Raw genomic sequence first — 26,161 nt, forward strand, 5'->3', positions numbered from 1 at the left:
TCTACCGCCAAAATTGTGAAGATTGATGACGTATTGCTCAGATTTTAGGTCTACATGATTACAAGAGGTGGATCCTTAGGTCCAAAACATTCTTGATGTTAACTCAACCTCATGTCACCAACAAAGATATTTTTTTTTTTTTTTTTTTTTTTTGTTTTTTTGGGAACAAAACTCAAGTAGACAAAATATCCTGATGCTAACAACTACAAACAAAATTATGCAAGAGGCAGGTTTTTTTTTGTTTTTTTTCAGCTAATCTGTACCTTTGCACAGTTTATCCTGAGCACTCAGAGAAAAGGGGGAGACTAAATATAAATGTGTGAAGTCTTTAGTGCAAATACATTATTACATATTTAGCAAAAGCATAGATTACTGTACTGACAATGAGATTTAACTCCCATGAGGAACCTACTCACTTGTTGTGCCAGCCAACACAGAAAATACCCTAAACCTAAACAGAAAAAATGAAAAAAAAAATACTTGCATCCCACACATTCTAGTGATTCTGCAGTGGGCAGGGTCATTACAATATTTTATTTTATTTGGAAATATTTCCAAACCATTTATTGTTTGACTTTTAATGAGCTGTAATGTCAAGTTGTGTAAAATGACCTTAGGATTTTTAAAAAGGCCTTTCAATGCTGTAGCATGTGAGCACACTAGACCTTTACAGTGTGTTGGGAGGAGGTCACATGATATCCATAAGGAAGCTACCTTGGTTCTCTAAGCATTGAGTGATGGCATCACATTCCTTTAAAGTCCGTTGGTGTCACAGCAGCAGGTGAAGGGCTGAGGCCTTACAAAGTATATGGAGTGATAATTTCACCCCAAGACTTTATTGGAGTTATGAAAAGGTTTGCAGGTTCATGGTCATACAGATCCAACTGTTTATTCTACCGATTGCTCTGGAAAGTGGTAATGTTGCAGAAAGTAATGTGGACGTACTGGAGTGAATCTACTGTCTCCTTATACAAAATAACAGAAGAGCACCTAAAGTAGACTCAAGAGTCTCACAATCTCCCTGTCTGTCAGTAAAGGTTTAATGGTTGACCTTTTGATTTTTTTTCTATAGTTTTTGCTTGATTTGTCTCCCTGTGCTTATGCTCATCTATGTGCCTCGCAGGTCCCTCCTCAGTGATCAGCAATGACGACGATTCTGCCTCTCCACTGCATCACGTCTCCAATGGTAGCAACACCCCCTCCTCCTCAGAGATGGGGGCTGACGCAGTCATCATCGGGATGACCAAGATCCCCGTGATAGAGAACCCTCAGTACTTCAGGAGCACCAACAGTCTGCTTAAGACCGACACATGTAAGCTAACAAAAGCAAAATACTGTATATGTACCTTTTAAAAAAGACACACGTAGCAGAGACATTGTAACTTCACACAACAAAATGGATCTGTAAGCTTAAAGACAGTGTCACACCGCCACTACGAACATTTTGCGTATTTTGCGTATTTGTTGAAGTTTCGATCTTTCGTCATTCATGCGTGATATGCACAATTCATAAGTGTTTTTCTGCATTTGTCATTCGTCAGTGTGCACAGATGTCTCAGCCGACGGCGTGATTTTGGTTTTGAGCTTGTAGGTAAATCTTACGTCATTGTGCGTGATTTTTGCGAGATGAATGCTCAAATTTGTGACTTTCCACGACCTTATCACATATGTCTAACAAACTTTTCATGCATGTACCACCGATATTTAACTATTATATTGCCCAAACAGCTTACACATCACGTTAAAATTATGAAATTGATGCACATAATCGTAATGATTTGCATTTAAACAACGCAATAATCACACATGGTTCATGTTCTATGTTAATTTACGTGATCTTTGCATGGTTTATTCTTACTTCTCCCGTGGTTTTAACATGATTCATTCGTGATAAATACGTAAAAACTTTATATCGTCTGACGATAAACGTCTGACCAATTTTCAGCCGCGCAACATCCGCTAAATGTACATAGTGGCTGTGTGACACGGCCTTTAGTTATTTATTTTGAGGGCAAAAGTTGGACATGAAGGATTTGTCTGTTTAAAATGGAGACACATTATCACACGTTACTCTTTGCCACAGGAGCCAAAGCACAAAAGGACCAATTTAGATGACGCTCCTGTTTCTTTCTAATCACACAAACTACACACACTAATTCAGCTGAAACAGAGGGCAGCGGATGAAAACAAAAGAGGGGAAAAAAAGGAGTGCAGAGAAGAGATAGCAAGTGCACATCAACACACAAGGATATTGACCTGCTCCATCAACATGACATTATGATTATTGGCAAGTAATAAAGCCCCTCCAGGCTTTGGCCTTGTGTCACAGTGAATTGTGGAACAATGCATGTGTGTGTATCTGTGAGTGCTTGGTTTAAGAGGTATACTAATGGGGGACTGGAGGTTGACCTCGTCAGTCCTGTGATATAACTGAAAGAATGACCAGGATTTACAGCCTGAAGACGAGAATGAAAGCACCAAGGATCAATGAAAGTCAATAACACAGTGCGATGTCTGCGCATGTGCCTGCAGGTCATTACAATAGTACCGTCATTACAATGATTACTCTGTGTGCATCTTTGAGTCAGACAGGCACCATAAATACTCAAGCTATCCGACCAATTATTTGGCACTCTTCCCTATTGAGACCAGCACAATGGCCTTTGATGTGGACAGTTTGGCAAAGTGGCATTAGGCTACTTTTTCCCAATCATGTCTTTAACCAGCTTGTCTTTTTAGTAGTGGAAAAACTTGGCATCTGAAATGATTACACAGTCTCTTCCTGGCACCAACAAAGTAGCAATTACTGTGCAGAGATGATATATCCACGTGCAATCATGGGAAATGTTAGCTCTGCTGTACAGCATCTGAGCTTTCTTCTGAAGTGAAAACCTCATTAACAGTAATCACATCAGAGGAGGCAGGGTTTTTGGAAAGCTTGGCTCATGCATTATTAAGCGGTTAGTGTGAAATATGTGGATTTGTAAAGGTGGTCAATCGCTGTGGTTATGAATCCAAAGTTCCTTAACGTTATTGTGAAATGCATACAATTTTTAAAATATAAAAATATATTGCATTTGTTAGAATATTGAACATTTTGACTAAGAAGTAGGAATTTACAGTAATTGTGTAAATGACAGATACTTTCAGATTTTTTTTTATTTTTAGGTGCAAACTCCATCTGATAATGGTTTGAATTAAAAACTCGTTAGTTTAGTATCTATAAAATATGGGGAAAATTCTCAAATTGGAATTGAGTGCTCAGTGCTGTTCAAGGACAGCCTCCATTTCATCCAACAGAAAGTGGCTCCAAAGTTTCAATCCACAACATCTTTATGTTCCTTCTTCCAAACTGTGAAATACGTTACTACAATTAAATCTGCACTGTTTGCTCAGAATAATGGCCAACTGTTCAGAGTAAATTACTATTTTGCTTTATTTAAAAAACTCAATCTTGAGAAAGTATGAAGACCCTTGTTTAAAGAAACAATGTATTATTTTCTGTTTTAAACAGAAAAACAATCTTATCGAGAAAGATTTTCAATAACACATTTTAGTGACTAGAATTTTTTCCTTAACGGATTAGCAATTTTTTGCTTAATTAAGAATTCTTCTTTCAAATTTGAGGAGTTTTTGACTCATTTCCTGTGGCTTTTTTGGTAGTATAAGAGTTCAAATCTGTGATAAATGTTAATAAAATACATGAATAATTTTCCAAATATGTAGAAAGTGTGAAAGATAAGATTTACCTATATGTTTTGTGGTCAATTATGTTTTTAAGCCGTGGAGTTAGAGTTTAATATATTGTGAAAAAGGTGTTTATTATGCCACTATAAACTTAAAGAATCCTTAAAGTATGTAAAACATGACTCAAATTCAGCTCCACCTTTTGGGTGGATGGAGTACAACATAACAGGTGGGGCATACTAACAAATAAAAAGGAAATTCTATTTTTTGAGCAACAAATAACGTGCAAGAATCAGGTCTCAAGACATGACTTTATGAGTTTATTTATTGCAGATGAAGGAGGAGACTCAGTGTGTTAAAATAGGGTACCACAGAGTGATGTGATGCCAAATTAAAGAGAAAGGAGGTGAGATGAGGTGGTTGATGTGAAATATTATTCATCTTTCCCTCAGTAGTGAAAAGTCTGTCACATAAAACTGATGGGAAAATATTAATGACTCTAGGATTTGGACATAAGAGCCTTCTTTACAGGGTGTTGATCAAAATCTGAAGGGTTTATAGGCTTAAAGGAGAGAGACAGTTGAGATGAATGAATGATGAAGCACAGAGATGGATGAGAATGTTGTGGGGAAAAAAACTTCCAGAGAGAAAACACAAACTAGATATACAATCTTATCAAAACTAAATCTTTGAATATATTTAGTTGGCCATGAGCTACTTCAAAACTCACAGATTCATTATAAAGATGTGGTTCAAGACATGAATCCTCAACTTTGAAAAACACACACCTGGACAACACAATGTACTGCGCCAAAAATTGTAAGAAAAAAAAGAATAATTACGTTGAAAGATTGTCTTAAATCATGCGTCATTCTCTCTTATTTATATGTTGAGAAATCTTGCAATAAAGCATGACACTGTTCACAAAAAACCCAAATCACGTGGGAACCAACAAATCTTTTTGCCAAAAGAAGGAAAAACAAAACAAAGGAATAGAGGAAGCGTTGCTCTGCACATATCAATTTACTTGCTATTTGAGGGTGTTAATTAAGGACAAGTGGTGCAAAGCTTTTCATGGATGAATACTTACACAACTGCAGTAGGAAATGGTGTGGTGAGGTAATTTGCTGTATAAATGGTGAGCAGCAGTCTTGAGGGAATGCGAGTTTAATGTGTTGTGTTGTTGCACAGGGAGTTGCTGGAGATCTGCAGCCCTCTGTTGCTGGATCTGAGGCTTTTCTAGTCACTTTTTAAATGACAACTTCTTCTTTCACATTCAGATTACATTTAATATACTGGGTACTTGTTTTAGTGACAGTATGATGTTGAAATTGATTCTCAGAAGGAAATTTCTGTCAAAGAAAGTCAGAATTAGGGAAACATGATTATTTGAACCCTAATTTAAAAGGTTTATGGCAACACAATCTGTTCTATATTATCTCAAAATTAGCTTTTCTCCAAAACAAATAGACAGAAAATCAAAGGCGTTGTCATGTTGAAACCATTTTTATTTTATCAAAAAAAATGTAGCTTAAATGTTGCATGGCTTCTTGCATCTCTATCACGCAAATGCAGCGTGTCATTAAAATATGAAAACAATGTAAAATGTGGAAATGTTCATTCTGTTTTATGCACAAGGTGCAGGAAAGTCTCGTTTTACTTTGTTCCAAACAACAGCAATTCTGTGGTTTCATTAAATTGTAATTACAATCATGTCGATTTACAAGAGGCACTTTGTAAAAAGCTGTCTTTCATGCATAAAAAACGGTTTCTTTTGGGTCTTACTTGTGTAAGCTGACATTTTGAGGGTAATTATGAAAAAACATGAACTAACGTGTTAACTGAATGAAACAAATGAACTTTCAGAAAGTCAAATAGCAAAAAAAAACAACTTTAGTCCAATTATATGTTTGTTGAGCTGTTAATTTCACAACATTCACTTACATCCATTTCAATTTGTGCTTGAGAAATGCATGACTGACTGCATAAAGCAGTAAGCTTAAATGCAAGACATATATTATTCAAACAAAACATTGTTGTTGTTTCTGGGAATCCATCTTTAGCACCTCCTACCTGGTAATGTAACACAGGCTAGCAGCTACATGCTGCCGTGATATTTGCAAAATCACAACAAGCATTTATTGATTCTGAAATCACCAAATCTATCAGCCCATCTTCTTTGAGATAGAAAAATTCGAAGTACCTTATTGTTATTATTATGATCAAATTGAGGCCATCTGTGTTAAAAAATGTTTCCTTGGATTTTGCTTTTTGTCTGAACATTGTGGGGTTAGCATACCTTTCTAGAAGTCCAGTCGGGCTTCAAGGTTAACATTTTAAGTGGATGAGATGTTAACTTCCTCTTTTAAAATAGTGTACCTCTTTTGTGCCTTATCACAAATGTACCTTTTTGTCTTGATTTAAAGTAATTTTAAAATGGCAGGCATAGCACATCTGGCTCAAAATAAAGAGTAAAAGCTTATTCAGGGTTGAAGCAAGGACATGATGAAGTTAATCTCTCTGTAGAAGAAAGGCTTTTGTCATTAACGTTGGGAGGAAGACAGATTTTGTTGAAATCGGCTGCCTCGGAGTCATATTACTTAGCAACAGAAATCATCGTTGTCGACTCTGATCCAACCGAGCAGACAGCAGGAAGAGATGACACACATTCATCTAACAAAGACATGCTTTTTACTGTAAAAGCTAAATGAAAAAGGTTTTTCTTTTTAATAAAGAGACACACAAAAAACAAGAGAAAACAAGAGGAAAGGGAGAGAGACTTTTAAAAGGGCATAGAAAACAATTTCCATTTGTTATCTTTAGCCAAGGAATTAAAAAACACACTTTGGATACAAAATGTTGCTCTTGTCCTTCACGCCTAATTGAGAGCTGGTAAGAGAGGAACAGTCATATATTACACAACCCCCGTATCTTTTAATAAACGTGTAATTCACAGAAATAATACAGTCTAAAAAAAGGTTGATTGCAGCACTTTAGGGATTTTTGAATATATTTTCTCTTGTGAAGGGCATTTAGGGATGATTGAGTGCACACTTTTTCAGGGTTTATTCACTCTTTTTGGTAATTATAAACACTAAGTTAACATTAAAAAAAGCACAACAAAGGTTATATATTGCATTATACTCAAAAAAGGCTCAAAGATTGTAATATATTCTGGCAGCATTAACTGTTATCTCCTCATGCCTTACACAGCACAACAGTGGATAAATACGTTGCTGTTTTTTTCGATATTTGCATATAAATGATTTTTAAAAAATTGGCTTGAAATAAGTCTACAAATTCTGAAATTTTTTTATCTCAGCTGTCAGTACGATAAGAATCAGGGAAATGCAACTATAACGAGTTAATTATAAGTGTGTGACTTGTTAAGAGTCAAAAAGTAATCGATCAGTCAAATAAATTTCAGGTTTGAGTACCACAATCCAAATTCTTACTTTTTTGCTTTCTTGTTTTAAATTCTTTTAAAGCTTAAATCATGTTGGTTTGGAGTTATGGCCAGCAAATTTTATTTTCTTTGAAGGGTAGGACCACATACTCATACACATGTATGCATGTACACACACACACAAATTCTGCTTAACACTATATGACTGTACATTGTTTTATGTACGCATACTAAACAGATTTTATGATTGCAGCAGTGTTTCTGACCCAAATCCCCAACATTTAAATGACTTCCTCTGTTTTTACTTGTTCAGTCGTACAGCACATAAAGAGGCACAACATCGTGCTGAAGAGAGAACTTGGAGAAGGAGCATTTGGAAAAGTATTTTTGGCTGAATGTTACAACCTTTCACCTGACCAGGAGAAGATACTGGTGGCTGTCAAGGTAATCTAAAAATCTGAATGTCCGTTTTGTATGTCAGTTTTGCACAGAAGTCTTTTTCAAATAAGAAAAGCTAAAAGGGGCTGACATCCATGCTTTTTTAAGTCTATGAAGCATTTGTTTTTTACATAAGTTTTGATTTATTACACTAGTTTAATATACTCACATTTATTGTTAAATGATTGTCACCTTGCTGCACAAAACAATAATTTTCCAGTGCTGGATGTACACCTAAAGCTTGGCTAATGCTTAATTATTAATGCTGACACTATTCCTCCAAACTATACTTTCACATATGAATATATGGTTACACTTTTTTTATTACAAACAAAGATACAACAGGCGAAGACACACTGTAGTTTTTTTTCTTTCTCAAACTTCTGCAAGTCACAACAAAAAAAAAACATTCACAGTAGCTTTTGTTTTTCTCAGAAAAAATAAACTGCATCCACTGCTACCTGCTATATTTATCCACTGGGAAATAGAAACAATCCTGCCATCCTTCACAGCCAAGGTACAACTCTATAGCATTTTTGACAGAGAATTCAATGTAACACTTCATCCGAAAAGAGGATCAAACATACATTCTACCTACTGGTTGCAGAAACAATTATGCTAACTTCTTCAACAACCCCTATCATACATTTCAACTTTTTAGGGCTTACAGAGTTCAGATAACCTGGGACATAAGGTTACTTTGCTGTCATCCATAATGAAATGTGCAAATTAGTCATTTTAGAAGCAGGAAGACAAGGAGTACTAAGTCATTTTTAGAAATGTTGCAAACTTTTTTTGTCCATATTTTTGTCCATATAGATATCATTCACAGTAGGGCTAAGGCGGGAACGCTCTGGACAGTTTTCCAGTCCTTTGCAGGATACTATTTAACTAAAAAAACAACAACATAAAATTTAAAAAAAAGGTCTACTTTCATAAACTTTATTTACTTCTAAGAAATTATCTGATAAAAACAGGAAACTACTTGAAAGGTATTTTATGTAATTAAAGGCCATTTTATAATTTATTTGTTTATTGAGGACATACAGTATATGCACATTCTCTGTCTACATGTGCCTTTTTACACTTTTTTTTCATTCAAATTCTTATACTAGAAAAGGTTGAACAATTTGCTGTAAGTGTTTTATTTCTTAAATATATGATTATAGTGAATGTGCCATTGTTGAAACAATATCCTTACATGGCACTGGTGCTCTATTCTATTGAATCTCTTTCACTTCCATTTCCTTTGCTATGATTAGAAAGTCACTCCATTTAGTGGTTTCTCTGCAAGAAGAAAGGTGGGATTACATTCAAAAACCGCTGACTTCCGGGATCAAATTGAATGGCTTCCTAGGGAGCATCCTCCTGTCGCATCTATCTGAACATCAGTCTCCCCATCCTGGCTGCTACTCTCTGCTGGTCTGCAGTGAAACTGGAGCTGAATGGCAAAGAACTGCTCATTAACAATACATGACCTGTAACAAACCCCCTACAGTTTTGCTCTCCTTTGCCCCCACCTCCTCTACCTTTCACACCTCCAAGCTCCCACCTGCAGTATTTTCTTTCTGCCTCTTTTCTGACTCATCATTCTGGCTCAACTTCATTTTCTAAATCCTCCTCCTTCTTTTTTTTATGGATTTCCTGTTCGGATTTCCTTCCAGGTCAGCACCAAACCACCTACTGATGTACAATGCCAGCCAAAATTCAGCTTTGTTTGTTCAATTTTTAATCTTTTTTTTTTTTGAATGTTCACCCAAAAATCAAGAATGACATTTTTCCAGCTGACAGGAATTTAAATTTAAATAATAAATTTTGCTTCTTCAAGTCACCCCATGTTTAACTGCTTGTCAAATTCTGTAAATTGTGTGCAGTCATGTGACGTGGTTTAGAAATTGCAGTTCCTTTCATTGTTTCCATATCCCCACAGTCACACATCAGCAGCAGAACTGTCATTCAAGGCACTAACTGGTCTTTGAGTATCCAGCCTGCTTCATTATCCGAACCACATATTTAATGATTCTACACTGTACTTACATAGCACTCTGTCATGCATACAACATTACTGGAACTTGCTCCTCATTGTGTACCATTACAACACTCTGCACTCACCATGACAGCTTAATGACCTTTGCTTGGAAGTCGACTATCAATCACCCAGTCATCCATTACACAGAAAACCCGTTTTTGCTGTTACTGTATATTAAACAATGATGTGCAATCGATCAAATGCACACAGTAATGCGTGTGCATATACATAAAAATATGCATATCCACATAAAAACAGCATATTTACATACCTCTGTCGCATCAATCATAAACACTGAGCACTTAAAATAATGTTCGCTCTGTAAACGAGTCCCTGCAATTCAGATCTAGAGGTTATTGATTGCTTTTTATTTGTACAAGGACCTGAATGTGCTCAGGCTGGATGACTAACAGTGTAATGATATGGTTTTTGGCCTGGGAAATAAAGCAGCTTTGAGTTCAGTGAGCCAGTCCTGCATAGTTCTGCCTTACAGGAGAGTCTCTGCATGATCATCATTTAGATGCTTGGCTCAGCACCCTGAGTCAGATGGTTTTTCGATGGTTATCTGATGCAGTTGTATGATTAGGTCCACAAATGAAAGCGTATCCTTTATTTTCACAAGTTTGTTTTCTTGATCAACCCTCAGTTGTTTGCCTTAATCAGAAGAATTAAGACTAAATAAATAATAAGATTTTTGTTGATTCATTTTGTGGCATGTTAGTTTAACTTCCAAAATATGATTCAAGTTAATGACTAATTTAAAGCAAAAAGAAAATAACATAATTCAAACATTAACCAGTTTGTGTTTGAAGTTCGACACCGAATATAAATCTTAGTGCTAGCTTTTTAGATAATGGCAAGATATTCTTTACAGCTTATCTTTATATACAAATGCAGTTATCAGTAATTCCTGTCATCATATCAGTCATAAATGAAAAAAAAAATCTCTGTAATAATCATTTGGAATGAACCAGAAACAAACAAGCTGAAGAAAAGGATTTCTCAGCCAAAGATGCTTAAGATCGCATTTCAAACTGAGTGAGAGCCTCCATTCTGCTGCAGTCCTCCACATCATCTTGAAACAGTATTACATTACAGTCTGTAATGTACATGACCAAGAACTTTTACATTACCGGCTGTGTGGTGGATGAATTTAGTCTCATTTTCAGGCTTCTCAGCATTCTTAAGGATCACAAGTTATTCATTTCTTCCGAAGATGTATTTTTTTCTTTTTTGGGACTCCTTGCTTTAAGGATTTGTAATTGTAATCAGAGCTTCTGCTTTGTGTTGGTGCTGCACAAACAGAGTGATAAATATACACACATATAAGGTTAGATATTCCTGTATATCCATGTCACATGCTTTAGGAATACAATAAAATATTCATGTAGGGCAAAAGGAAAGTTCTATATTTTCTTTGATAGATGGGAAAATAATGCAGATCCTGCATCAATGTCTTTTCCTTCAAGTCTGTCTGTTTTGGATGCAAATAGTTTTCCTGTCTCTGCTGTGGATACATATGTCGCACAATCTCCCTGACGAAGTTCCGGATTTAGAAAAGAGGAGGCAAAAACTAATTCAAGAATTAAAACGCACATAAACAATGCACTGCTTCAGAGTTTCTTACATTTATATAAAACATGACACAGTGCGCATTAGGCTGACCAGCTTTTATAGGGCAAGAAATTCTTTTAACAGTGGCCATCAACCAAATGAATAAGATGAGGCTGGATCCACTTTGAAAATGACTAATGTGCAATCTTGCATGCCGCATAATGTGGGAGTGTTTCATTTGTCACTTTATTAAAACGTCTTGTGTGTATGTGTGTTTATATTTACAGACACTCAAAGAGGCCAGTGAAAATGCAAGGAAGGATTTTCACAGAGAAGCAGAGCTGTTGACCAACCTGCAGCATGAACACATTGTCACGTTTTATGGAGTCTGCGTGGAAAGCGACCCCCTCATCATGGTGTTTGAGTACATGAAACATGGAGACTTAAACAAGTTCCTCAGGCATGTTTTAAAAATAATTATTCTAATAACCGTCTTTATATTTAAAAGTAAAAAAAATATTGGTGACATTAAAAATGGGAAACATCCACCTGGTCCCTGACAGGGCTCACGGACCAGATGCAGTGCTGATGGCAGAAGGCCAGACTACAAGACCAGTAGAACTGACCCAGTCTCAGATGCTGCACATCGCTCAGCAGATAGCTTCTGGAATGGTCTACCTGGCATCACAGCACTTTGTCCACCGTGACTTAGCCACAAGGTGTGTTATCTGCTCTATAACTGCATGTCTATCAGAGGCTTACTGTCAAAGTTGGCTTTTATCATGAAATCTTTAAAATATCTGTATATTTTGTATATATTTTCTGTATGTTTAAGTTAAATAATATGTAGCGTAACCAAAAAAATAAAAATTGTACTTGATTTTACCAGAATGATTTGTTCTTAGCATTAAACAGAGCTTTATTTATGCATTTTTTTGTCTAAAAGGAATTGCTTGGTGGGTGAGAACCTGCTGGTAAAAATTGGAGATTTTGGGATGTCCAGAGATGTCTACAGCACTGACTACTACAGGGTATGTGTATGTGTCCATATAATTACTAATCCTCCCTCCTGCATGAGTTCCTCCCAGACTATTCACAGTAATGCATGTTGTGGTGAGTTAAGTAATCTGATGTTGCCACAGTCACCTTTAACTGTGACATTCATTGTGATGGAAAATATTGTAAAGCCGAGCCTTAAGGTAGTGCTGTTTGGAGAAAGAAAAACACAAATCAGCCTCTAGCACTGAAAGGTTTCGTACGCACATGCATGCCACACTTAAAACTGTTTTTCCTCATTTTGTGACAAAGAAAAAGCAGTAGGTGTAATTTTTCAAACATTTACTCCTGCACGGATTTTGACCAAACAAAAGAGTCAAGCCTTTTTATCAGCATCACAGAAAAAAAAAGCAATTTTCAACAGAAATGAGACTTGGCAATTAGAGCAAATCTCGCAAGAAAAAAGGGGAGAATAGCTGTTTTATTTGAAGCCTCTTTGCTAGAATCACTATAAAAACTAAATCTATGAAAAACTAAAGTTATACTAGCTATAAACTCTTATTTTTAAGAAAAAAGCTCTGTGGGTAAAACAATTTTTGGACAAAGACACCATCCCTAAAAAAGTTGAGCCTGATCTCTAACCAACTAACAGCTGCAGCTTTTTCACCATTTTTTTTTATTAAAAACTAAAAACACGTGGTCTGAATGACACACAAAGTACTAATTTAACTCATTACTATTTGTTTTCAATTTTTCTTACTGTGCATGATTAAAATTCATAATTATGCACAGTATTTTGCATTTTCACTGGCCTACTATTGAAGTTTGGTGGGAGGCACCTTTTAAAATCCCAGTCAGATCGATCATCGTTTGCCCAATTATAAAACGCTGTCCAGTGGTCTTTTAAGTATGATTGTGCCATTTTTACCCAAAATCAAAAACCTGTGTCCTTTTCTAGGACATAGTTTCTAAAAAAAAGGCAGGAGTTCATTAGAAATAGGCCTCTGAGTTGTCAGCGGGACTGTTGGCGTGGACGAAGCCCACTCCCAATTCCCATCATCCCTCTGTTTACATGACCTCTCGCTACCTTACAGCCCCTCACAACTCCAATCTAGCATTAACATGCAACAAAAATGGCGAGCTATCCAGCGGTACAGTTTGGAGACAGATGCCAGCTCAGGGGCCTCATTTATAAACGTTGCATACGCACAAAAGAAGGCGTACGCCACTCTCTACGCAATAGTTGAGATTTATAAAAAGCAAACTTGACGGGAAAATTTGCGGCCCTTCACGCAAGCTCTGACCCAGGCGTACGCACAAAAACGGATGAAATGAGAAACGGCGACACCGTCGGCAGATGGAAGAAACACGTGAAAGTGACAATCCTGCCTCTCAGAAATAACATGAAGACTTCACAAAGCAAGTCTTATAATTAACAGCCTACACGAACACCCGTTTGATCGATCAGCAGTGAAACAAATAAAAAAAAATCAAACGAAAATTACAACAGAAATTCAAATGAACACATATTTGCAAAAAGAAAAGTGAAACATGTTCTGCAATATTGGCATGTTGTGCAATTCATCCACATAAATAATATAGTTAACAGAACGAAATAATATACAAAACTGATATTCTCGTTAATGTGTCCGTCTGGCGGAGCAGATATAGGTGCAATCAGACAGACAGATGGATAGATAGAGAGAGATGCATTAATTGTCCACTAGGGAAAGTTGTTTTCATAGTAAAACATTTCTTCATAAGCTACGGAATTATGGTATTCATGCATATGCCTTTAGTTTGTTTTATTTTTGATAAAACAATGTATGGCGTATGTCTCAACCATTCAGAAAGCAACAAGAAATTACATTTGCACTGAACAATTTCCCATTTCCATGTCGATTATTACCGACATCTGCAGCTTGTCAGATGCAATTAAATGGAGGGAAATAAAATGCCCCATCACAATGCGTAATGACGCACAATGGCTGATCTTGCGCTCTTAGAAGAAGTGGCAAATGGAAGAATTCGGAGTGAACGACAGCAAGAAGACTTGCTGGCAAACGAGGACGAGTGGCTTATGAGCCGGTTCCGACTTCCTCGAGCTGTCCTGTTGGACCTCTGCGGGCTTTTGGGGGTGGGGGGTGTGTCACCCGGTGCATCTGGCGCGTCGGCGTCCCCCTGCGCCTCAGTAACCACTCCACTAAGGGATTCCCGGGATTCCGTGGCAGGCACACTCTGACGATGCAGCGCCAGACGTGTTTTTGCCTCGACTTTGATGTCCGATCATTTCTTTTTTATTTAACCACGGTCCGAGGTTGTGAGGCTAAAGCATTAACGGCGTCTGCCACTCACGTGGCTTTTAGGCATTAGTAATGCCCACACTGTGCCCTCCAAACAACACTTTTCTCCTCTTTTCCACCTCGCCAACGATAACTTCTACTTCACATTGAGTGAAGTTACGTTTTTTTCATTTCCTCTCGGTGTGTGCCATGGTTTCGCAATCAATGAATATTCATTTGTGGGCGTTTCACGGACTATTTATGGGCAACTATGGGCGTGTCATAAAGCCGCAAAAGCTGCGCTGCATTTAGAATTGGTTGTGATTTATTAAGGGAAAGATGCGTAGGATGTGCGTGCGCACAGTTTTATAAATCCGAATATTTCTGTGCGTACGCACGTCCTATGTTTCATCCGTACGCCACTTCTGACGCAAATCCTACGCAAAGTTTTATAAATGAGGCCCCAGAAGAGGAAAAAGAATACTTAAATGGATCTATTTGTCTGCAAGTGGACGCATCAGAATGGAGTGAATCAGGGAGCTTGAGGCTTGCATAGTAGCTTCTACGTCACAGCTACCAGCTTTTTGCAAGTTTCCATTTTTTTATTTTTTTTATAAATGTCCTCCATCATGAGAAAAGAAAATGCCACAAGAACATGTTAAAAACACCCAAAACACAACTTTTATCAGTCTTTAAAAGTAATTTGGTGGGCTACATTAGTGAAAAACAAATGTTAGTGAAGCTTTGTGTATGTGCTCCTTCATGGGAATATTTTACCTATCAAGATAAATCAGAGTCAGCTTACATGATTTTTTTAGTAGTGCCTCTTATATTGTACAGTTATCTGTCACCGTCTCAAAAGGCCAAATCCTAATAAATTGTGTTGACTGATAGATAGTGACTGTCCATCTTTCCAGCCCTCTCCCCCATGCACTGTGACATGCTGACATGACTGACAGTGACAAATACTTCAGAAGAGGACGCAGTAGCGGGGAAGGAGGGACCAGCAGTCACTCAGTGGCAAGAAAAAAACAACCCTTTTTGGCATAAATAATGACTGTCAGAGAGATGAAAAAAGATAATGCACTGAAGCAACTGATGTATTTATCACACACTAATGACAAAAGTCTTTCTTAATCACTGCTTGTAATTATTTGTAACTTTGTTAGAACATTTCATAACAGAAGTGAAAGAAAAGACAATAGAAAGAATGATGCAGAAATGCATGGAGTTTGGCAGAGAAAGTTTAGATGAATCATCCAGGAGTTGGCATATTCGTGCTTCTATTTTACTGTGTTATACAGATGGCATGAGTCTCTGAAGACAAGCTGTTGTAATAAAAGACACCAAAGCAGATTCCATGGCGACACTTTTAAGATTAATTTAGGACTAACAGATTATAAACGGCAAATAAATGCACTGTGGAGATTAAGGTCTTCTTAAAGGCTTTTTTTTCTGTACTGTTGCTGTGTGACGACATTGAACAACCTCTTCGCTCCTCCTCCTCCTTCCGTTCACCCGTCCTCAATAAAGCTAAGTGCTGAGGCTGTAGTTATGGCAACGAGGGAGAGGAGCGCTGGTGAGCCTTAGCGCTCAATCCAGTGTTTCTCAGGAAGAAAAGTAATAAGAGAACTTCTGTTTAGTATGCTGGAGCAGTATGGAGGAGAAAGACAGGGGGAGAGAGAAAGACATGGAGGCAAGATGAAGGCAGAGAGCTAAAAGAAAAAAGGGAAAAGGGAGGCAGAAGAAGCTAAGGAGGAGAGAAAAGAAGTGGAATGCCTTGCCAGGCATGGAGAAAACAAGACACAAGTGAATATACAAAGCGGGAGAAAAGGCAATAACATTTATCCTACTCAAGCTGTGATGAGGTGGGAGTCTAGAGGGAGGTGGAGGTAAAAGGATTGTAGGGAAGACATCCTACAGGATCCAGGTTTAAAGACACAGTTGGGTGTATCAGAGAGAACAAAAGGAAAATAATTACTCAGAAGAAGAAAACGGCATTTCACTAGAGAGAAACGGGGTGAGGGCAATTTTTTTAGGCATCCAGTGGAGATTGAGGTGTTTATCTGTGCATGTCAATGTGTGTGTTGTGCATCCGTGGGAAGGTATGTGGGGACCCAGTCTCTTGCGTCAGACGCAAGCAGAAATGAGTCATAGGGGATCTAGAGCTCACCCCCCACCTAGCATGTGTGTGTTTGTAGAAATAGAAGCTTTGGACTGAAGGGGCTGCAGTGACGTCATTCAGTGCTGTTATACAATGAACCTGACAGACATGGTGCTTTGAATCAAACTGGGAGCCTCACAATGCAGACGTTTTTTAGTGTGTGGGTGTGGGTGGGGCTCGACTTGCTGTTGGAGTTGTGTAGTTTCAGTGGAGAACTACAACCATTTCTAGATGAAAATAAGTACCATCACGGCAGGAAAAACATTTTTTCCACATTTTGTTTGTTTGAGAACTTACTGGCTAAATTCCTTTTTAACCCTCTGACGCCTAGTCATGCACATATACAATCACCGGCCACTTTATTAGGGACGCCTTACTGGTACCATGTTAGAGCCCCTTTTGCCTTCAGATCTGTCTTAATCCTTGGAGGCATATAACAAGGTACTAGAAACATTCCCCAGAGAGTTTGGTCCATATTGACATGACAGCATCACGCAGTGGCTGCAGACTTGTCGGCTGCACATCCATGATACCAATCTCCTGTTTCACCGCGTCACAAAGGTGATCATTATGGTTGAGATCTGGTGACTGTGGAGGCCGTTTGAGTCCAGTGAACTCATTGTCATGTTCAAGAGACCAGTCTGAGTTGGTTCCAGCCTCATGACATGTCACCTTATCAGCTGGTACTAAGATGTTACTAATGGGCCCAAGTGTGCCAAGCAAATATTCCCAACACCATCACACCACCAACCTGAACTGTTAATACAAGGCAAGATGGATCCATGCTTTCATGTTGTTGATGCCAAATTCTGACCCTACCATCCAAATGTCACAGCAGATATGGAGACTTATCAGACCAGGCAAGATTTTTCTAATATTTTCTCTTTTTTTTGTGGCTATTCTAAACCCTTGAGATGGTTGTGTGTGAAAATAGATCAACAGTTTCTGAAATACCAGCCCGTCTTGTACCAACAACCATGTCACATGCAAAGTTACTTAACTCACCTTTCTTCCCCATTCTGATGCTCAGCTTGAACTGGAACAGATCATCTTGGCCATGTCAACATGCCTAAATGCATTGAGCTGCTGCCATGTGATTGGCTGAATAGGAATTTGCAGTTGGACAGGCATGCCTAATAAAGTAGCCAGTGAGTGTAAATCAAGGTGGAATCAAGGTGTCTCTAGTTGCCAGTCTAGAATCTGAACTAAGATGCAATTTCTTCCCAACAGATTAATTCATTACCAACAAATCTTTCATCTTCTGATTCATAGCTTCTCATTAAACAACACTACTTCATCACCTTTTTAAGAAAATATATTTTTTTTATTGGAGTTGCCACATTGATGTGTTCTGTGCAAACTTCCCCTGGTTGCCATGCCAATGAGATTTGCATAAAATATCAGACGTTCTGCTTCCCGGACGACCAAGTGGAAGAATTGTAATTGATTTCTTAGCATTTCTGAAAATGCCACCTTCTTTTTAGGTGTTCACAGAACTGCCAGTCTGGCTCAGATGAGAGACAGAGAATGACTTGGACCTAAACCCACATGATCCAGAAGGCCATCAAGATGAAAAACCTTTATGTCCAGAAGTCAGCTTAGATGCTTACTTTTTATCACCTTCCTTTTCCTCATGCAATTGTAGGTATATAATTGTTTCCTGTCTAGTGAGACATTTCAACACGGTTATAGCTTTCCTCCTTACGATAACGGTTCCAAATACAGTCTGAGTTCAGATAATATAGTAATTTATTGGCGTCACTGCTGGGAAAAGGTCATCCTAATTATTTTGGCGTAAGCAGTGACCATGTTTGGACAAAAAAGGTGAAGCTGGAGATAACAGAAGGCTTTTTATAGATGGTAATACAAGCTTTTGAAATCTAGTATTTACCTAGCAGTGGATGTTTTTGTTTTTTTTGAAGGAACACCAGCACACCATTTACAAAGGCTTTTAAACCACTGTAACCATAACAACGATAAGAAGTGTGCTTACGTTTTTTAGAAAAAGTCAAAATTTCTGGTCTCTTTGATTTATTTTCCAATGTGGGAGCTAGTTTACAGTGATTACATCTCAGAATGTGTATCTTCTATAAGAATGATGATTTGAAGACAAATATTAGCAACACAGACGTTTCTGTTGATTCGTTATTGACACAAGAAATAAACCAAACATCAACAGTTCTTTTCCTTTTTGCTCAATGATTTGATAATGTGTTGAGTGTAACTATAACTGCTTTGTCGTGTTCTCCCATATGTGGAATGAATTACAAGCTTCCTTTAAAGATTTACATCAAGCCACTTCTGTGCCTTCAGTTGTGATGTGAAAACATCCCTACAGGATACCTACTGTCTCCATTGCGTTACAGATACTTGTGATTTTCTTACATTCTTCCTATGTGGAACTTTATCCAACAGATTTTACAACAATTAAGTATGTTTTAGTAATACAGTTCTAAAGCAGTTATAGAGGGGGTGACCAGCGTCTTCCATTAAAAGCTGGTAAAGCTCCAACCTCCAAAGATGCTGAACAGGTCTTATAACTTTTCACTGCAGCAGCAGACAGCTGCATTTTCCACAATAGTTTTAGCTACCATGGCAACACGGAGGTTGATCAAGGTGGTGCATTTTTTTGTGGGTAACAGAGTAGGTTGGGTCAATGACATAAGACCGCTCTACGTCACATTCTACGATACTGCAACCAGGGCAGTTGCCATGGATACCACAGCCTTTGGGAGGTCACAATAAAGAGCTCTCATCCTTCCTCTTCTTTATTTTCCAACATTTTTATCAAGGCTCTCCTTTAACAAGGCTGTGCTCTAGCTAAAGTAATTCATATTTATGAGATTGTGGTACAGGATCAGACCTGCAGGCTGAGCGATTCAAAATAAGAGAGCAATAACTCAAGGAAAGAAAGACAGAGACCAAACCTGCTTAAATTGTAAAGAAAACAGTGCATGAGCTGTGGATGGAAAAAAATGCAAAGATGCCCAACAATAAGAATATTTACTCACAATATTTTTTTTACATTGTCTTTGATAGATTTCCTTTCATGTTTGTGTTTTATTTTTGCCCCACTGAGGCTTTTTTGAAAAGGTTGCCCTTCCCTGCTTCACTTATTTTCACAGCAAACCTATTCTGACACACAAACAGACACACACCTACCCACACACACACAGTTAACAAGGAAAAAGATGTGTAGTTCAGCTGGTCAAGAGCCCACTATTAATATTTTAAACCATCAGGGGAAATGATCAGCCATGATGAATAAAACAAAAAGACTAATGGATATAAGCAGGTCTGGATGCACCATTGTGCTGTCAGAAAGCTATCAATAGAGCAGAAAGGAATAACATTCACATATCAAGCAACAACTGACCCAGCAAAGGTCATTTTTACTGCAAACCTGTCAGTGAAGTCTGTTTTTTTTTAATCAATAGCTGTCCATTAAAGTAAAAAAAAGAAGAAAAAATTAAAACATAAAAATCTTACCAAGAGCTGCCATATTTATTTTTGACAATGCAAAAAAATCCCAACGAATAAAAAAAAGTGAAAAGTTTAGACAGCACAGAAGAGTCTAATAAAAGATAAATTATATTTTTTTTGAAAAGCAGTAATTCTTTTTAGTTAGATAGAATTTAGTCAAAATTTTAGCCACTTTTTTAAAAACCTGTGTTTTCTGGAACACATCTCAAGGTCTAATTTCTGCTTCTACCTGCTGATTGTAGGTTTTATGTCACTGCTATAAGTGCTTTTAAACACATTTAAACACAGCATTTTTTCAACTGCTCCTGATTCAAATCTATTTGAACAAAGAAATACTCAGGAATGCAAATTTGGGCTACAGATGTCGCAGCGCATACAAAGGCAGCAGGGAGGGGAGGGGGTGTGGGCAGGTTCAGGTGATCAGAGCAACTTGCCGCCTGCAGGTATGAGGGGCCGTATAAGACATTATTTATTCTGAACCATTCACATTCATACATTCTTGCTCTCACATTCATATTTACTCTATTTCGCATACATATACTCTCTTACGCATACATATATTCTCACTTGCACATACATATATTCTCACTTGCACTTTCATGTATTCTCACTTGCGCATCCATATATTCTCTGTCTCGCATGCATATATATTACCTTACACATACATACATTCTCACTCTCATTGTCACTCTTAAAAAAGAATATATGGATGTGAAAGACGAGTATATATGTGCGTGTGAGGAAAAGTATATATATGCGTGTGAGAGAGGAGTATGCATGAAAAGGAAGTGACTTTGCATGAAAAGGAAGTGACTTTGCATGAAAAGGAAGTGACTTTGCATGAAAAGGAAGGCAGATGATTTCTCGTGCTCTGATTGGACGAGAGGCCGCCACCTCCCATTTTGAACAGACGCTAACATGAACTACCAAGAAGGAGCCACGGGGGTCCTGCAGCAGGCCATCGGAATCTTAAGAAATATTTTATCTTCACCTCAAGTGGTCACAAATCTGTCTGCATCTCTAAAGACACAAAGGAATGTCTCAAATACCAACCACCGGAGGGAGCGTGAATTATGGGCAACACTTCCTGTAGACGCAGGAACACGCATTTACATTAAAACAAATTCCTCTTGTTTTCCATAACTACATATAAATGTGGGAAAACCAGCTGACATGTCTTAAAAAAGGCAACGGTGAGGTGAAGATAAAATATTTGTTAAGGTTCCGATGGGCTGCTGCAGGACCCTCGTGGCTCCTTCTTTTTTTTTTTTTAACTTTATTAACAAATATTGCACATACAAAATACCAGAAACAAAACTCCACACTGTGCAAAATACAATCTTCACGTTTGCCAGGAGAATGAACAAAACAAAAAAAAACATAATAATAACTATGTAAAACTGGTTATGCAAAAATAAAACAAAAATAATAAAGGCAAAGGAATCTGTTAAAGTTTCAGGAGAGACCATGTGTCAACTGTTCTGACAGCTTTTTGTTAGTGGAGGATTTTATACTGTTCACATACAACACCATTTCTTTCTGAAAAACATAAAACACTGGTTTTTTGTTGGAATATTTACACTTGTGTATAAAGTGTTTAGCCATAATTATGAGTAAATTAACTACATATATTTTATCTGCATTAAGTTTCTCTTGTGTAAAATATCCAAAAATAATATGCTCATAAAATAATCTATAATCTACACATAGATGAGTTCTTACAAAATGTATCACATCTTTCCAAAATAGTTGAGTGAAGGAGCAATACCAAAAAAGATAAGGCACAGTTTCTGGTGAGGAATGACAGAATGAACAGTTTATGTCCAGATCTTTTTTAAATTTGGTAAAGAAGTGTTAGTTCATGTTAGCGTCTGTTCAAAATGGGAGGTGGCGGCCTCTCGTCCAATCAGAGCACGAAAAATCATCTGCCTTCCTTTTCATGCAAAGTCACTTCCTTTTCATGCAAAGTCACTTCCTTTTCATGCAAAGTCACTTCCTTTTCATGCATACTCCTCTCTCACACGCATATATATACTTTTCCTCACACGCACATATATACTCGTCTTTCACATCCATATATTCTTTTTTAAGAGTGACAATGAGAGTGAGAATGTATGTATGTGTAAGGTAATATATATGCATGCGAGACAGAGAATATATGGATGCGCAAGTGAGAATACATGTAAGTGCAAGTGAGAATATATGTATGTGCAAGTGAGAATATATGTATGCGTAAGAGAGTATATGTATGCGAAAGAGAGTATATATGAATGTGAGAGCAAGAATGTATGAATGTGAATGGTTCAGAATAAATAATGTCTTATACGGCCCCTCATATGCAGGCTGTGCATTTGGGATGAAATGCATAACCAATGCTACCACAGTTTATAGTAGCTAGTGCGGTGGCGCCACTGCCGAAAAGGTCAAAACATGAGAAATGCGATCTCCTTCAGTGGGAGCTATCAGTGCTGTGAATTCTGATCAAATCAACAAAGAGATCTGAGTAGAGTTTTTAAACTAGTAGCTAAACGTACTAAAGCATATAAGTGATAAAAGCCAGTTGTAAACTGTTCAGTGACTTTACCAAATAATTTTGGATTTTGATATTTTGCTCCCCTCTTTTACCTCCCTAAAGGTTTTCTTGATTTTGTCCTCGGAGCTTACACAATCACTGGCCTTTGTTATAATAATCTTCCAGTATACAGTTTACTTTATTAGTAACTTTGTTTTAACCTCATATTACAGCAAACATGGGGACTGCGGAAGTAATTTCATTTGAAGCAAAATATGCTGAACAAAAGTTAGCACAATTACTATAATAAAGCAGTTCAATGCTCTTCCAATTCCCCACTGTATTTTTACTATTTGGAGGTTACAATGAATGCATACTGAGCTGTCAACACTTAAGCAGCAAAAAATAAAAAATAAATGCCATCATAATACAATTATTACCTGCTGAGTCAGCAACCTCTAGTCATTTGTGTTGTGAATATTAACAGCACTTTTAACATTTTTGACAGGGGAAAAAAAAAAACTAGACTTATGCAAATGCAGGAAAGAAATACTGCAAGACCAGAACATTAAAAGAAGTCTAGGACTGTCTGTTCTCAGTGTTTGTTTGAATATACCATAAAAGACGCAGCATGAGCAGACAACAAAAGCCTGGATACAAAGAGTCAAGCTGCAGAGATGCAGGCAAATATTTTTCCCTAGACATTAAAGTGAACTTGATGGGTATCTATGTGACTGCACACACTTTATGACTCCATTAAATAATCCACTGTCTAACACACACACATGAAAAGCGTGAGTGTCAAGCTGTTAATAATGGGCATAAACCTCAAAGAATGGATAGTGCTATCTGTTAGATTCAACCTTGTGCAGATTGTCTGGTAGATTCAAGCTCAGACGAGTACTATGTAAGAAATAGAGTTGGTAGGAAGATCTCAGTATGTAGAATTAGGTAAATAAATTGAAAAAGTACATTTTTTTATTACCATTAGATCCAAAATCTTGCTTCTTTCATAAGGAATACAGTGATCCCTTGCTATATCACGGTTTACTTTTCACGGTTTCGCTACTTCACGGATTTGCATCGTGCATTGTGTTCTGCATTCTGATTGGCTAAAAAAGTCACTCCGCTTCTTCTCTACCTGCGCGTCAATAATGTTGCAGTTTAATATGTACACATACGTAAATCAGCTTTCCAAATTACGTACATGCAAATCATCTTGCAATTTCCTGTTTCTCTAAAACCCATAGAAAAAGAGCGACAACAACTGTCAATCACTATGTTCTTCTCCGAACAAACACACACAGCTGCACCGCGGGCTTGAGAAGGAGAAAACACTGCAGCTTCTCAGACTGAAGAGCATTGAAATACACCTGAGCCACTATTTGTCCGTTTGTACTTTGTATTTTTTTCATGATCATTTTAAATTTTCTCCCGTTTAATTCAATTACTCTCGGGTCGCGGTGGGCGGGGCTAATCTCCGCGATTTGAAGCCTTCTGTTCACATTGATGATTAAAATTATTATTTGACAGTACTGTACAGAAGTTATTTGTTGAAAAAAAACCGTTTTTAAAGTACTTTGATTTGTGAAACAAATGTTTGAGCCTGTAAAATGGTTTGTTCTTCTTTTCAATATATAACAGAGTATTTAATTGTATAATAATTGTTAAAAAAATAGAGGTTTCTACTTCACGGATTTTGCCTATCACGGGTTCTTTTTGGAACGTAACCCCCGCGATAAACAAGGGTTTACTGTAGTTAGTTTAAGGTTAATTAGTGGTGAGTTTGAAGCAAGGCAACCCATTTGAAAATAGACAGAATAATAATAATAATAATAAACTTTATTTGTATAGCACCTTTCAAGATAAAAATCATATTGATAAAGGAAGCAAGAGGACCAAGCCACTGTAATCTCTGGGGGAGGCAACAGTCAGGAGCACAGACTAGAACATCAGTTTTAGCTTCATTTAGTTGGAGAAAATTATCATTCATCCAACTCTTGACTGAATCCAGACACCTGCGTAAAATCTGTATTTTAAAACATCCTGTGGTTTAAAAGACACATAAAGCTGAATATCATCAGCATAAAAATGACAAGAAACATCGTTACAAGAACTTAAAATGTCCTGTAAAGGCAATAGATATAAAATGAACAATAAAGGTCCCAAAACTGAGCCTTGTGGGACACCAGATGTGAGGGATGTAGAAGAGGGCTTAAATTTGGAAAACTTGGAAGAACAGTGGTAAGCTATACTAGTAAAGGGTCTGAACTGTACTGTGCCTCAATAAACCTTAACAACAGTATTAAGTAGTTACGTTTTTGACATTTAAATGTAAAAGCTTTCTGTGAAATGCAGAACTTCAGGAAAAGGTTAGTCTTTAATATTCATTCATAGACATAAATTAAATCTGGTTTGTGGGACTGTCGATTTTTGGTTGGATTGGAACTCCTTGGTTGGGACAAAATCTCAAGTGTTTCACAGTTTGAACGCTCATGGGTGGTTCTGGTCACCCATGCAGTCTACTCTTCATCCACCTGATGTTGTCTGATGAAGCCACTTGGATGTGTATTAACACGTTCCAAGAAAAAAAATCACCTGAATAATTGAGAACCTTCACCGTCATTTACCTGATGGGAGTGGAACCTCCCCCCTTGGTTGCTGGGTTGATTTGGTTCCACAATCCCCAACTTTGGTTTTAATCAGACATGTAGCATCTTTTGGTGGGAGGGCACTTGGACACCACTGCCAACAGATGTCCACATAGTGCCCCACCCACAAAATTGTATTTACATTTTAGGCTGGTGACCCTCTCTAGTGACCTTAATCTCTGAGGCTGGTGGAAAGGAGATGCACAGGACACCTGGCCTCATCTGGGGCTGTTGGGGCTTCTGGATGGGTGTGGGCTTGCATTGGGCCTCGGGCATGGCCAAGTGGGACCGGTCCCTGGGGGCTTGTACCCTCCGTCCTTCTGGTCTCTTGCCTCTTGCAGCGGGACTCCCTCATGTACTCTGTACTGGGGGCTCCGCGCTGCCAGTATCTGTTGTATGTGTTTGTGTTATAGTAAGTGTTTGAACTTCCACATTCTTTTCTAGTTTCAATGACATCGTTATACATTTAAGTAAAAATACACTTACCTGCTGCTACAGATATTATGCAGACATGTATGTTATATGTTTGGCGTGTTTGTTCATACATGTGTATATGAGTTAGTCTGCATGTGTATGTGTGGGTCAGCACAGACATGTGAATGGAGGTCTGGGCAGTCATACATGCTAATTTGTATCTGTGTAAATGTTTGAGTGTTTTATGCACAAAGATCATCTTTTTCCTAAAGTGTTTCCATATTTTATTGATGTTAATTAACCTTAAGCCCCCTTTTTTGCTTTAATCTTTCGTTGATCTCTTTCTTTCCATAATCTCCAAAAGAAATGCAGGCTGCAGAATAACAGTTTTAAATTTCTTACAAGATGGTGACCGAATTTAATCTTCAGCTTCAATCTTTACTGTCATACTTCGTGGTGGAGGCCACCAAGCCCACTTTTTGCTTTTTTTTAAAATTGTCCAGACTTATCTATCAGTGAACCTACCCATTTTTTTCCAGCTGCAC

At 37.6% G+C, this 26,161-nt stretch overlaps 1 protein-coding gene across 2 annotated transcripts in view; it reads left to right on the plus strand.

The window, feature by feature from the left end:
• The window catches only part of ntrk2 (neurotrophic receptor tyrosine kinase 2), an 82,939-nt gene that overhangs the window by 49,548 nt on the left and 7,230 nt on the right, over nt 1–26,161 (plus strand). The window contains exons 14-18 of one of the 2 annotated variants that reach the window (XM_020705849.1): nt 1,124–1,312; nt 7,407–7,537; nt 11,402–11,574; nt 11,678–11,833; nt 12,061–12,151. In XM_020705849.1, coding sequence (XP_020561508.1) covers nt 1,124–1,312; nt 7,407–7,537; nt 11,402–11,574; nt 11,678–11,833; nt 12,061–12,151 — 740 coding nt within the window. The remainder of the gene's footprint in view (nt 1–1,123; nt 1,313–7,406; nt 7,538–11,401; nt 11,575–11,677; nt 11,834–12,060; nt 12,152–26,161) is intronic. The other variant, XM_020705850.2, reaches the window with a different exon arrangement.

Source organism: Oryzias latipes, chromosome 9, assembly GCF_002234675.1.
Source record: "Oryzias latipes chromosome 9, ASM223467v1".
NCBI lineage: Eukaryota > Metazoa > Chordata > Actinopteri > Beloniformes > Adrianichthyidae > Oryzias > Oryzias latipes.